The 14,038-nt window shown below is 35.0% G+C and overlaps 1 protein-coding gene across 26 annotated transcripts in view; it reads left to right on the top strand.

The window, feature by feature from the left end:
- RBFOX1 (RNA binding fox-1 homolog 1) overlaps window positions 1–14,038 on the top strand; it is a 719,068-nt gene that overhangs the window by 633,102 nt on the left and 71,928 nt on the right. For all 26 annotated transcript variants that reach the window (XM_065732354.1, XM_065732377.1, XM_065732372.1 and 23 more), the window contains 2 exons: window positions 919–979; window positions 5,213–5,266. In XM_065732354.1, coding sequence (XP_065588426.1) covers window positions 919–979; window positions 5,213–5,266 — 115 coding nt within the window. The remainder of the gene's footprint in view (window positions 1–918; window positions 980–5,212; window positions 5,267–14,038) is intronic.

Genomic DNA, 14,038 nt, shown 5'->3' with positions numbered 1-14,038 from the left:
TTTTCATTTTCCCCCTTCGACGGTAGCGCTTAGGGCCCTCACCAAACTCTCAGTAACCATGGTAACTGTATACATACCCATGCTGGCGATGGTGCTGAATGGTAAGTGGAGAAGTCCATCTGCCGTTTCACGTATTTAGCGCTGATATACCACGTGGATTTTTTTGACTTGTTGTATTAAGTTTTCTTGATGCTACATTTTTTTCTATATTGGTACGCCTGTAATTGAGTGTACGTTTTAAGCAAGCCTGGGAGGCACTGATTGGATTGAGGATATGACTTCGTGCACATCTTACTCAGATTGTTAACTCCATATTGTGTTAAATAATGCACCCTCTTTTTATCCTTTTGTTAGCTGTGATTTTAAAGCTTGAATGATTTTGTTAATTCTTGCAATGAAAAAGGCTCTTGTTCCAAGTGTTGAATGCTAGATGTTGCTTTTCCAATGGTACTTCTCTTCTAAAGGGTTATGTTGCACACTGCTAAAATTCGTTTGTCCCTTTTTTTGACGTTTTCTTTGTTTCCTTGTACCTTGTCTATTTCCCTTCTACTCCACTGCATGTTCCTTCATATAATCTTTTTTTTTTCTGTTTTGAATATTTATTGTATCAGTGTTATCATGGAATACAAGCATGCTCTTAAGTCTTAAATTATGCAATACCTTTTAATTTGCTTTTAATGTCTTTTTATTAAAGTTTAAATGATATGACTTTGCTTTATTGAAATGATTTGTAAGTTAAAATGGTTATGAAAGTAAATGTAATTATAAATAGTATGATCTTGTTATGCACCTGTTGCCTTCTATAAATTAAATTGCATTTTATTTTTTACATGACTAATAGCAATGATAATGCATGCATTTAATAACATCACAGGCCATCCTTGTAACCCTTTCTAATCCAGTGTTCTATGTGCTTAGGTAAATAATGCAACAGCACGTGTAATGACAAATAAAAAGACCGTCAACCCTTACACGAATGGTAAGTGCATGATATCTCACTGCGTGGTTTTTATGTCAGTGCATGAGAAATCTAACTTATCCAGTGGATGGGTGGACTCATCTACTGTTGAAATGTCAACCCTGCATCTCTGCATCTCCTCAGGCTCATGATTTCTCCAGCAACCCAGAAAGAAATCATATTATGGCTGGGCTTCATTTCCATCCCTGTGGACTTCCACTAATTCGCAGGAATGGCCATAGCATGGAGCATTTTGCCTGTTTGTGATATGTCATTTTAACCACACTGGCTTCTGTATACAAAAATATTCCTGGTAGCATTACTCTCCTCTAGCTTTCTGTGGTGTTAACATGACAAACAAACTGATCAAAGGATGCAGTTTTGCTTAGATGATGGAGGAAGAATGTCTCAGTCAGGCATGAGAACGTTTTTAGTACTGAGTCACTTAACTGAGCAGAGATATTTCTTTTGTCTTCCTTATGCACCTTGTTAAATGGAATGCTGACTCCAGCTTTTTTTCCTTGGAGTAATCTAAATTCTCAGTTGCTTAAAAAAGTTATTCTAATACTGATGTAAAAATTTAAATTAATGATAAAAAACAATCTACAGATATTCAAGGTGTTTGGAAACAATACATTTTGAAAATGTTTTATTTGGCAACATTTTGTCATGTGCTCCAGAAGTTATTTGCATTTGCTAGTTCAGAAAACGATAACAAGTTCCTAACTCATAGTCAAACAATAATACATCAATAGAAGTTAATTGCATTTACGTTTTCCTGTTTTACTAGAATGTGTAGCTGTAATTATTTGCTTTCCAATTTAATTTAGCTTTTCCCATCCAGTAGAAAGCAGATGAAATCTACACATACATCAATAACAATTTCCCCATTTAGCTTAGACTCCGCCGTTTTGAAATATAATGAATCTTATTTTCTGTATTTGAGCATTCGTTACTGAGATTTTTCCAAAAACTGTGGCAAATGGTGTCTTTTTCTATTTAAAGAGTCATAATTTTTTCTTAATGTGGTAAAAATAAAATAAATTGACAGTTTTCATTTGACAAGTAATAATTGAGCAAGTTATAATGATATGGAGAAGAAGAGTCTTGAAATTCCTAGTGATTTTTCAGAAAGTGTTTTCTTCCTCATTTTGTATGTAAATGTGTAACTTGCCAAATGATGCAGATGGGAAATCTCATTCATTATTACTGACTTTAAAACATCTCAGTGAATCTAACAAGAGAGACGTGAAGCTTGACTGGATCACAAAGCAAGATTTTGTTAGAATAAGGAGCTATATTGCATTTATGCATGTGATATCATGAACTTATGAGGATGTAGATTTTGTGTTCATATTATGCTGAAGCTAAATCACCTCAGTAGCACATTACTCATCATCACATCTGATGGTGGCGGATGGTCATGCTGGAAATAGAGAGATGAGATTTTAGGAGTCTGATTTTATGGAAGGTTCACCTTCGTGCCCTGCACTGCAGCATTACTTGTGTCATACATTGTCATTTATTTATATCCAAAACTAGAATGATGATAACTTGCTGCTTAGTTTTTCCCACTTGTACTGTTTCGTGTCTGTGATTCTCCAGCCTTTTCTGTCTGGATGAGATCTCAGCAGAACTGTGAAACATCCTACCAAGTGCCTAAAAATTAGTATTTGTGTTGTGAATCTATGTTTTCAAGTGTGAATATGCATGCAGAACGTTCTTTTTTAATATTCATCTTTTGATGGATGTCTACAAAACAGACTAGTTATAGTTCATAGATACTTCTGTTTATATATAACTTCTGTTAGTGTCTCGGGTCCCTTGGAGTAAACCCACAAGTAGAATCATCTTCAAGCACAGTCATCACAATTGACAAAGAATAAAGTGTAGACATGGAGTGTGTTCTATTCAGTTTAATCATTGTATCTATTATTTATTATCCTGTGATTTTGAGCTTCCAGTTCTCTACTCTCGTCTCAGGAATTAACCTTGCTATGGCTGATTATTAAAGATTGTTTAAAGTTCTTAAAAATGAAAAAATAAGGATAATTTTTCTGTTGTTCTGTGAACCTGTTAGCACTTGTAAGGTGCTTCTGAGACTGATAGCCAAAAATGTTTTGTTCGTATGTGACTTTCTTCTGAACCGCTTCTTCGTTAGTATGTGGCTTCTTTTTTCAAACTATCTGTGGTGTCTGGCACATTATTGCCACGTATGGAGACTGAAGCCAGGCAGACAAATGCGTTAAATGAAAAGATATAAGGCCTTAATGTTCATTGTAATTTAAAAATAAAATGCACTCTGTTTTGCCTTTCATTCCTGAATATTGCTGATTGCTTGATAACAGGGCTTGTATTGTAAATATGGTTGCAAAAGGCAACAGATTTTAAAGCAAAAAGAAATATCTCAACAGTTTTTTTGGTTGTTTTTTTTTTTTTTTTTTTTTAATATACATGCACAGATTCCTTCAGATAAGCAGTTTTCTCTTGCATGCTAGGTAGCTTTTGAAGTTAATATTTTCCATAGACTTCAGACAATTTCTGGACTGAAGAGTTCATAAATGGTCAGTTGCTAGCAGGGCTTTTTGAATGTGTCTGTTCTCTCAGATGAAATGATTTTGGATGTGCTTTGGAGATAGAATTGCCTTTTCCTTGGGCATGAATTCAGAGTTGAGAGTTCTACTGGTTGGCAAAAACACTTGATAGATTTCAGATGTTCAGCTGTTCACAGCTGTTGTTTCTAAAAATTTTCTTAGCATTCTTCTGATGCTTACATTGCATCAGTTCAGGTTGCTCTTCGAAGTCGTGGGGAATAGAGAATTATTGGCAAGTAGATGGAGAGAACCTCAGTAATGAATGAGGAACATGACACAGAGGCCACATGAGGAATATTTGCAGTGTCTTGAATGTGAGACTTCTGTTCATTTAAACATACATTCGGAATCAGAACTAGTGACAGTTATTGCAGTTAAATTCCCTCCCACTTCTCTTTCCTTCTCTTCTGGATACAAACAGGAAGAAAGCAAACAGTACTGCAGGACTTCTTTCCCACCTAAGCATTCCTCAGGCAGTGCACACCTGTCTACTCTAGAAACTGAAAATGATCCTTTCTACATTGCTGTGCCCCACTTCCTAGCAAAGCTTGTTCCACTGTGCAATATGTAATGATTTCCTTGCCTTTGGCATGTTTAATGTGTCCCTTTTTTAGATGACTCTATAAGGGTCATTCCACAAGATCCTACAACGTTGCTGTCTTTATAGCATCGTGTAAACTTTGAACATAGGCCCTGCACCTACAGCCAGGCTGTGTGCTCTGTGTGCCTGGAAGAGCAGCATCGCTTGTAAGGATCCAACAGCAGCAATTCTTTGGAGTGTTGCCTGAACAGATGGCACAGAACATCTCTTGGTTCTGGATTGCTTTTAGGCCAGCTGTAGGACCGTGGTTATTTAAAACATTGGCTACACTGGCCAATGTAAGAGGTTGGCAGAACTTGACTGGAGCATTTTCATATAAGCCAGCTATTTCATTGTAATGTGCCACCTGTACATGCAGGTTGTACAACATTTCTGATACATGACTGTGTTGTAACGTTTCAATGCAGAGATTCTTAAGTACAAATGCAATTTGGAAAAAAAAAGTGTCTCTGGCATTTGTCTGTATTCACGCAGTGCACAGACATCCTTCCCATCAAGTTGGACTGTACTTTACAGTGCCTTCACTTCCATTTTTTTAATCTAAAGTAGAACAAACATGCTCATTTTATTGCCTTGTAATATATACTAATGCCCGCTTAGCAGTAGTATCCCGTGTCCAGCAAATGAGCTGTTTTGGCCTCACTAGTGTGTAACTGGAGACTTAAAGCAATGAAAAAGAACTGATCTACTCTGTTATTACATTATATAGCGATACCTGAACTAGATTTGACTTAATTGCATAACTTAAGGTAATAAGACCATGGTAACTGTGCATTTCAACTAAGCTAATTTGCCTGATAATTTGCTCCAGTACTGCTTGCAGTATTGAAATATCCAGATAATTATTTCTTTCATTACTTGTTTCCATACTTCAGAATCAGAATATTCTGATATTAAAGATCAGTAATCTAAGACATCTATAAAACTTCTATTAAAATGACCTTGAATGCATTCTATGTGTATCTCTATATTAAAAAAAAAAAAAGAAGAAAACCCCAATACATTATTATTATCAATAACTGCAATATTAACTCAGTTATGTTTTTATGTTTGCTGCAGGCTGGAAATTAAATCCAGTTGTTGGTGCAGTTTATAGTCCAGAATTCTATGCAGGTAAGATTAAACTCCAGTTGTTGATGCTGTGTTTTATTTAAAGATGTAGAAATACTGATTGAACATTTGGTGTGTGGTTTAGCTTCTTTGTTCAGCTCGTGCTACCTGCTAGCCATTTTCAGATTTATTGTGAAGGTTTTATATGAAGGTTTTTTAACCTAGGAATACCGAAGTTTATGGGGCATATATAACAGCATCTTTTCTTGGATATCAAAACACGAGCTGGAATATCTTAGTCTCACATGAGATTTTTTTGAGTTATTTTATACTTTATTTTACTTTCATTTTATTTTATTTGTATATTTCAGTACGGACACTTTATGTCATGAATTACTGAAGCTTAAAAAAAAATCTATCTGTAATTATATACTTTATATGGGCATATTTTTGTGTCTACACACAAATTCATACAATTTTGGACTCCATTCCTACTTTTTTTTCTTGAACGTGTTACTTTAAATTTTGTGGTTACTCAGTCTTCTAAAACTTCCATATTTATAATCTATATTATCTCTCGAGACTTCACTGAGACAATTCTAATCTTGGGTACAACTTGGAGTTGTTGAGATTTAGTTTTTTTCTTTTTCCATTGCTAGTAGCAATTTCTAAATATACTGCAGCAACAGCAGAAGATATGGGTGTACTCCAAAAACAACTTGATTATAGAAGAACTTGACTCGCACCCATAATCATAGCCTCCAGAAAGTCAAAAAATGCCAGGTGTTTTTAAAAACTGATAGTTTAAAACTTAAGGAGAAATAATCCCTGAAACTCCATATGTTTCTAATGGGTAATATAGTTGTTTTCCTTCCTTTGGTTCCCAAATCATATACAAACCTGTGAATTTCATGGGAAGCTCTGGGAAACTTTGTTTTTCATTTAGATATATAATTATTATACATATAAAATAAAATACATATATTATATTTATATATAGTTTTTCAGTTGTTTGAGTCAGGATGTGTATAAATTTATTCAGTAGACTGGATAAAATATCTGTTCATATTTAAACAAAAAAACCAAAAATATTAATCCATTGTTTCACATGTATGTAATGAAAAGTAAAGTAGTAATTGTAAAATGCATTTGTTACAGCAAGATTAACAAGGGAATAGGTGTTAGGAAAACATTTTTCACTAACAATGCTCTAGCATGGGAATAAGTTGCCAACAGATACTAGGGAACTTCCGTCCTTAGGGATACTTATGCCTCCACTGGGTAAAGCTGAAAAATGTTTGGTTAGTTCAAGGAACTTCAAGAGAGAAAAAATGTTATATTGAATGAATACTTATTTTAAAGAAGCTGTCTGTAATGCATTCAGTGCCAACTACCAAATAGATAAACAATACAAATTAGGGTATTGCATTATGAAAGTGGCATCAGAATAGTAAAATCACTAAGCTGGTATTCATGGAAGAGCGATGTTTAGTGTAGGCAGAATTTGTATCCTTCTTTGATGTATGCCTACATTGAAAACAGGAATTTAACACTGATCTTGGTTTGAGCAGTTAGTGAACCAACCCTGAACCTGCATAAATTAGAAAGTCAGAGTTATTAGTCATTTTATATAAATGACTTTGTGTTAATGACAAATATAATAATATTCCTATAGTACAGTAATCAATTTTCTAATACGTATGCAGAATTAACAATCTGACTTATAATTGTCTCATGAAGTAGGGCATGAAGAGTTCACAGAGTTTGTAAATTAAAATCAATATTTTCAATCTCTCCTGAAGGTAATTTTCTTAATTTACTGGATTTTTCCCTAACATTTATTTTTTCTTTTAATTATAAAATGGCAGGTTATTGATTTTTTTTTTATAACCTCCTAAGTCCCAAGTGCATTTTTATTGCCAACACAAGGGAGGTGTTTGCCCTTCTTAATGAGAATCTTTAATTACCATTAGAAGAGTATTAATTTAATGTTATAAATTATGGCGTGCACTCCACCACACCTATGCAAAAAGTTCTATCCAGGATACTAAATGTATTTCAGATTCCTTTTCTGTGTACATATACAGGCCTTTTTTTTCCCCATATTTCCTGTAATAACAAACATATTTTTATTTCACAGGTATTTAAACATTCTTTTAAGCAATTTAGATTAAAACAGGTGAACAAAAAAAACCTGTGCAGATCTCTTAAAGCCATAATAAAATGAAACAATTCTTGTATGTCATACTAAAATGCTGTGGCATATCATATTTGTGTGTCCACTCACCCTACCTGGAGAAAAAACAGTTTCACTTTTGAAGATTTTAAATTTAGAAATTTGATTTTTAAGATGGTCAAAGATATAGTTATTTGATTTAACTGTTTCCTCGAGCTGTCATGTTTCAGTGCTACAAGCTATTTCACAGTTGGTGCAAGAAGTTTCTTTTGCTCTAATAAATGATGAAAAATTTGGCCACTTCTGAAATAAAGATGAAATATTTGCAGAGAAACTGTTGATTTAAAGTACCTTTAATCTTCATAAATAAGTTAAAAAAAACCAGAAGGTTATACAAAGCTGTCAGGGTGGCACTGATGAATGGCAAATTCACCCGTTTCTCAATTGCTGGTGAAGACACACGCCGCAAGGCTTAACCATATTGTACATCATATCTGCCAACTCATTTCTGTGATTAAATATTCCATCAGTGTGGGCTATAAGGCGGTAAAGCTTAACAAGATTCATAAGATGCACCACTTGAATACACATAACTCACTTCCTTGGAAAAAGAGCACCCCGCATGCAAAAGAAAATTAGAATTGAGTTAAATTACTCCATAAGACAAGATCAATAGAGAAAGGAAAAGATCCCCTAATGCAATGCAAATCTAAGATATAGTTATGTCCTGACAACTTGAAGCAGACAATTAAAGTCAAATAGGGAGGAACGCGGTGTAAATCAAATCTAAAACCTTGAAGATAATGGTAAACAGTAGGACCAGTGACATGATCATTACAGCTCTGCTTTTTTACCTCTGAGTGGGCACTTCTGTAATAGATTACCTTTTTGAGGAAACACATGACAGATAAGTGTAGAGACTGTAAGAGAACCAGCAGATACACACCACGTACAGTGTAAGTAAACTACTACTTACAGTCTATGTGCTATATATTTAGAAAGATACTGTCTATTTTTCTTCCTGTGTAGCCCTCCTAAGACTATGTTTCTGACTTTAAATTGCCCATCCTGTAATAAATTAGAACACTCCAAGCACATGGACATTCATGCCATGTGGTATCATTAATGGGGATTAACAATGAGATGTTCACAAAGCACCATTTGAAGGCTGTGGCTTTAATGTAGAGGTCCAGTAGGATTCCCTCACAGCTGCTGACCGTGGGGTGAAAGGGCCTGGCTCACTGGTACACCTTCAACCCTTGCCCAGGTCTGTGGTAATGTTCTAGGATTACATTTCATAGAATGCAAAAGCACTGTTATTAGTGCCATCTCACAGAATTCCACTTTTCAATATAAACTTATTGTAATTAACAGGTATCTTTAAAAATTTCCCATACTTCCAGTCTCCTAGTAAATAAAAGGATACCTTTAAAGTGCTTTTTATCTTTATAAGAAAGGAAAATTAATGAATACTTCAGTTTCTGCACCTCTTTTCTAGAAAACTATAAAGATGTTAGGAAGATCTTAATGAAGAAATTTGTAAGAAGCACTGTGTGATTCATTTCACAAGGTCTTCGTATGAATTGGGACAAATCTTTCATTTATTTGTGTATCCCTCCAATTTTAAATCAGTCCTGTAGTGAAACATAATTGTGCTGTGTTAAGCATGTGTCTGTTATCCATCTTTGTATGCTTGTCTGTGATTGACAAAAAGACAGATTTTTCAGACTGATTTCTTTATTATGAGTGCTGTGGCATTTTCTTGCTGTAAGTTGTTGCATTCTGTATCTGTAGTGGTGTTACAACATGATTTTTACCTGCTTGCTTTCTTTTATATGGTGTATATCTTATGCTTGAGACCCAGCCTTTCTTTCTGCCTCAGGCAGTCTGAAAGTGCCATTTTGTTCCTTTTAGGACTACTGCCATCCCTTGTTTTTGTTGTTGTTGTTTTTTTTTAATGAGGAATTGTTGAGCATTCTCTGCACTCGTTCCTGAACTGTATTGTTGCACTCAAATCACTACGACAGATAGTCCTTTAATGCTGATAACTTGAGGCTCAGTAAGGCCATTTTAAGAGAATTTGTAAATGTCAGAACGTGTATTTTAGGGTTCATAGCTGGTAAGAAGCTTCTTTTGGACAGCTGCAGTGTGTGAAGTTGGGGGAAAAGATGTTACAGGAATGACTTGGCAATATACTGAATGTTTGTTCAGAGGACAGGAGTGACCACAGGACAGAATGTAAGCATGTAGTCATAACCAGCAAACAGTATACTATTCCAAAGTTTTCAATTTTCAAAAAAAAGGACTTCCAATTAGTGGAAAAGAACCAATAGTTGCCATAGTACACAATTTACAAACATTTAACAGAGATCCCAAACTACTTTTACTTAGGTAATTATATACTGTTTTTCCAGAGCAGTCAGGAAGTAGTAGATGTTTTTCTGCATCTAATTGCAAGAGTCATCCTACATAGCTAAATATATTATAAGGATGTTATTTATCTATGGACAGAATCACAGAGTGGCTGAGTTTTGAAGAATCTGGTCTAATTCCCCTGCTCAAACCAAGTCACCTAAAGCGATATGCCCACGCCCATGTCAAGACAGCTTTTGAGCACTTCCAAGAATGGAGACTCCACAACCTCTCTGAACAACAGTTCTTAGTCACCCTGATCATAAGGAAGTAATTCCTGGCTTACAGACAGAACCTCATGTGCCTCAGGCCGTGCTCATTACCATCTTGTCACTGGGCACCACTGAAGTGAGCCTTGCTCTGTCTTCTTACAGTCTCTTTTTAGATAGTTGTACACATTGATAAGATTCACCCGAGTGTTCTCTTCTAAAGACTGAGCTGTCAGAGCTTTCCTCATAGCAGAGATGGGCCTCTTCCTAAATAATCTTAGTGATTAATGCCATCATATCCATATTCTATTTATGTTAGTTCAGCATAGTAGATTTTCTTCCACCTGCACCATTTGAATAGTTGTTTTTACTTCATCAATAATCTTAACTCAGTAGTCACTATTGTAGACATCCACGTATGCCTCACGTATGTCATTTTAAGGTGGCTTGGAAAGTTTTTCTCATCTGTTAAAATGTAGGCAGGTAGAATAGCTTGTGCTTTTGAGTGTACACAGTACATACGCTCACAGCAAGGAACTTTTTAGCGTGTTGTGGATTTGGAAGCTAGCAGTTATCCTCCAAGAGGCAGATTTTCTAACAAGCATCCTTCCGTAAGTTTGTTTTAAACTCAGAATTATAATACTGTTTTTAATCAAGAAATAAAGAAATACCATAATTCAATTTATATAAACATACACTTAAATAACAACCCAGGAGAAAAGAGGGTTTTAGTATGTTTGCAAACACTAATTCTCTTTGTCCATGTATTAAAGCATGTATTTCTGGAGTATGGAAGCACCTGGGATTCATTTAATCTTTCCTTTGAATTTAAATGACTGCTGCATAGTACCTTAGAAACACTTTTCATTGTGTTTGGAATTTGTGAAGCTGAATTGTATGATTGTCCACTAGTTCTAGATCCTAAGGTTCATTGCACCATATCTATAGAGTTTAATTTTGGTGAAACTTGGCTGTTTATCAAAATGCAGATTAATTCAATTTAAAATAAATTATATATGCCTATATTTGAATTTGGCCATTGACTTAAAGGGGCTTTTCTGAATGAGCTTTTCTCAACATTATTAACTAAGAAGTTTGAGTGATTTTCTAAATACATAAAAATGAAATAAGTATCCCCATGCTAGTTTCATATAGATGTTCCTTTTCAAAGTATAAAACACATCTGTAACTGTTGTTTCAAAAATCGTGTTAGAATACCATGGTATAATAGTGGCACCCTAGTTAGATGAACACCAGTGATGACAGCTAATGGTAGTTTGAAATTTCTGAGGAGCTGTTACAAGTCATTGTAGTTCGAATAATAGTTTATGAAAAATTAATAAAGTCAGAAGAAAATGAAATTCAGAATCTGTACTATTTACAAACAAAAAATCTACAATTATGCCTAATGCTTCAGTATAATGAATTTTCCATTAAAATGTATACAGTTACAGAAACTAAACAAGGTTTAATCAACGAATAATTCAATGACCTTATTTTTTGAAAGATTAGTTTCATTAGTTGGTTACACATTTAAATCTGGAGCAAGGTTAATCGATACAGATTTATCATTGTATTGTAAGTTTGTATATTTTAAAAAGAAAATGAGATACTGTCAGTACTACTCTTTTAAACAATGGTCTTATATTTGGATATATGTTTGAAAACAGTATACAGTTGGGCTTTAATATTATTACTATTTGATCACTAAAAGAAATTCTCTACACTCGAGTATTTCCTGGTAAATCTTGAACTGTAGATAGAGCTTTGTAACAGCAGATGGAGAATGGTTCTGGCTTCTTCAGTGCAGAAGTTTGGTAGGCTTGACCACAATCTGGTATCGAGGTATCATCTGATATGATTATGAACTTCTGCACCAATAGAATTTGGAAAAGCATAAAATATGTACGTGCTGAAATTTGAAATTCTTTCAAAACAGAAAAGGAGGTGTCGGGGGAGAGGGATGAGTTTCAGTCTATTTGCTTTGTCAATAAAGTTTTCTTGAGATGTAGGTCTTGAGTTTTCTGCCGTTCATTCTGACTTATGAGATATTCCACCTCAGCTAGTCTTATTTAACTATGTAATTATGCAGCTAAACCATACTGACCTTATCTCACTACTTGGAGTCAATGGATTTGGAGTTGGTTGGTCTGAACTAGTGCTACATCACTGCTACCTTGTGGTATTTGTCAGGTCAGCTTGCTGCTGCTGATTTTTCTAAAAGTCATATCAGTATCTACTGAATGTAGATGAAGAATACCATGAGAATATAAAGCAGTATGAGAAGCTGATAGAGCTGGCATGGGTGCAAAGCACACAGCTGAGGCAGGAAAGACAAGTGATGAATTGTCACATTAGCTGCTCTGGAATGGAGAAAACCCTGTAGGAATGAAGTAATACATAGTAGAATAGGAAAAGTCCCTTTAAGTAGGTATTGTGAGAAAACAAGTAGGGCCAGATTGAATGATAGGAAATGTTCTCTAACCTCTGTACCTCATGAATGTTTTTATTACCAAAAAAAAAAAGTGTGATTTCCTCAGCAGTAGTTCTGCCAGATAACATGTATGAACGTTTCTTGCTTTATTTAGGTGAACTTGTTTATTTTACATCTAATCCTAAATAAAGCACTATGCACGTGAGGCAGGCTGAGAATGGCAGACTGATGTACATGACTAAACCAGAATTCTGCTTAAAACCTGTGAGTTGATGGGTGAATACAGGACCAGTAATGGTCATAATCAAACATGTTGTTATGACTGCAGCTTATTTGTTTTACTACTTAATTCTAGGAAGTGCAATGTTTATATTAAAGGTATGTTGTAAATGGTTCATGGAGGGAAATATGTGGACTGTTAAACCAGCTCAGGGCAGTTTCTTTGTACGTAAGTATCTGGAAACTAGAACAGATGGGAGAGGAGTATCACACTCACTGTGTTCTTAAGTTTTGCTTTGGGTACACACTTTGGACGATTTTGAAAAAAAATACTTTTTAAATTGTTTACAAGATGTCAAAGTGCTACCTAAATGACAGCATGATAGTGGAGACTAGAGGGACAGTGAAGTTCATGATGCTTTTTGGAGCATTAGCCTTTTTTGAGGTAAATATGTTATCCCCACTTGCCACGTGTTGGCTTGGGATTGTACAAAGTAGATTTGGTACAGCTTGAAATCTGTTCAGTTTGGAAGAAACTGCACTGTAAGCTCCATATGTGCACCTGATGTCATGTGCCTTGCAAGGGGACATAAACATTTGAACCAGACTGGTGTTAGACAGCTTTAAAGTCTGTTTCAGGGGACAAGATTAAGCCTAGTCCAGTGTAACCCTCTAGATCATATGTGTCCAGCCTGCTAGTTTTTTTTGTTGCCCTTTTCTTTAATGTTCTACTAAAAATATTACAAATAAAATAAGTCTTGTTCCTTTTATACACTGACTATATTACGTATTTTATATGTGGCCTCAGACAATTCCTCTCCCCTCAGTGTGCTTCAGACATGCCAAACTGCATGGTATAGCTTTGGAGACTGGATATAAACCAGCTGCTAATAGCTACTGCTAATCTATTATGAATTGGACAATGTAGACTTAGCTTTGGTGTGTGCTGTCTGGACATGAAGCCTAAGCTCCAGTAGAAATGGAGGTTTTCTCTTGAAATTAAACTCGATACTGTAATTCAAATACCAATTGTGGCTATATGGGAAGAGCACTGTCTTAAAAGTCTCTCAAAGGAAAATTTAAGACAAACTACACGGTAATTTGTAAAACACTTGTTTGTTCAGGACTGAGTGGGATGTGTGCTATGTTAGATAAGGTTGTAAATTAATAAAAATCAGAGGAGTAAATCCCTCTGATTGAAAAGATAACAAAGTTAGAGAGATCTGTGAGTTAGGATGGACAGTCAGGCAGACAGACAATTTTGAAATGAAACGTAATAAAGTAATATATGAAATGTGAAGTTAATATAGTTAAGTGGAGTGGAAAACAACTCTGTTCCGTTTTAAACCTTGATTACATTTGCAAATTAATGCTAAAGCAGTTTA

The sequence above is a fragment of the Cyrtonyx montezumae genome, unplaced genomic scaffold (genome assembly GCF_038088225.1).
Source record: "Cyrtonyx montezumae isolate F1298 unplaced genomic scaffold, pur_monq_1.0 scaffold_16, whole genome shotgun sequence".
NCBI lineage: Eukaryota > Metazoa > Chordata > Aves > Galliformes > Odontophoridae > Cyrtonyx > Cyrtonyx montezumae.
This window is presented reverse-complemented; position numbering and strand designations above follow the sequence as displayed.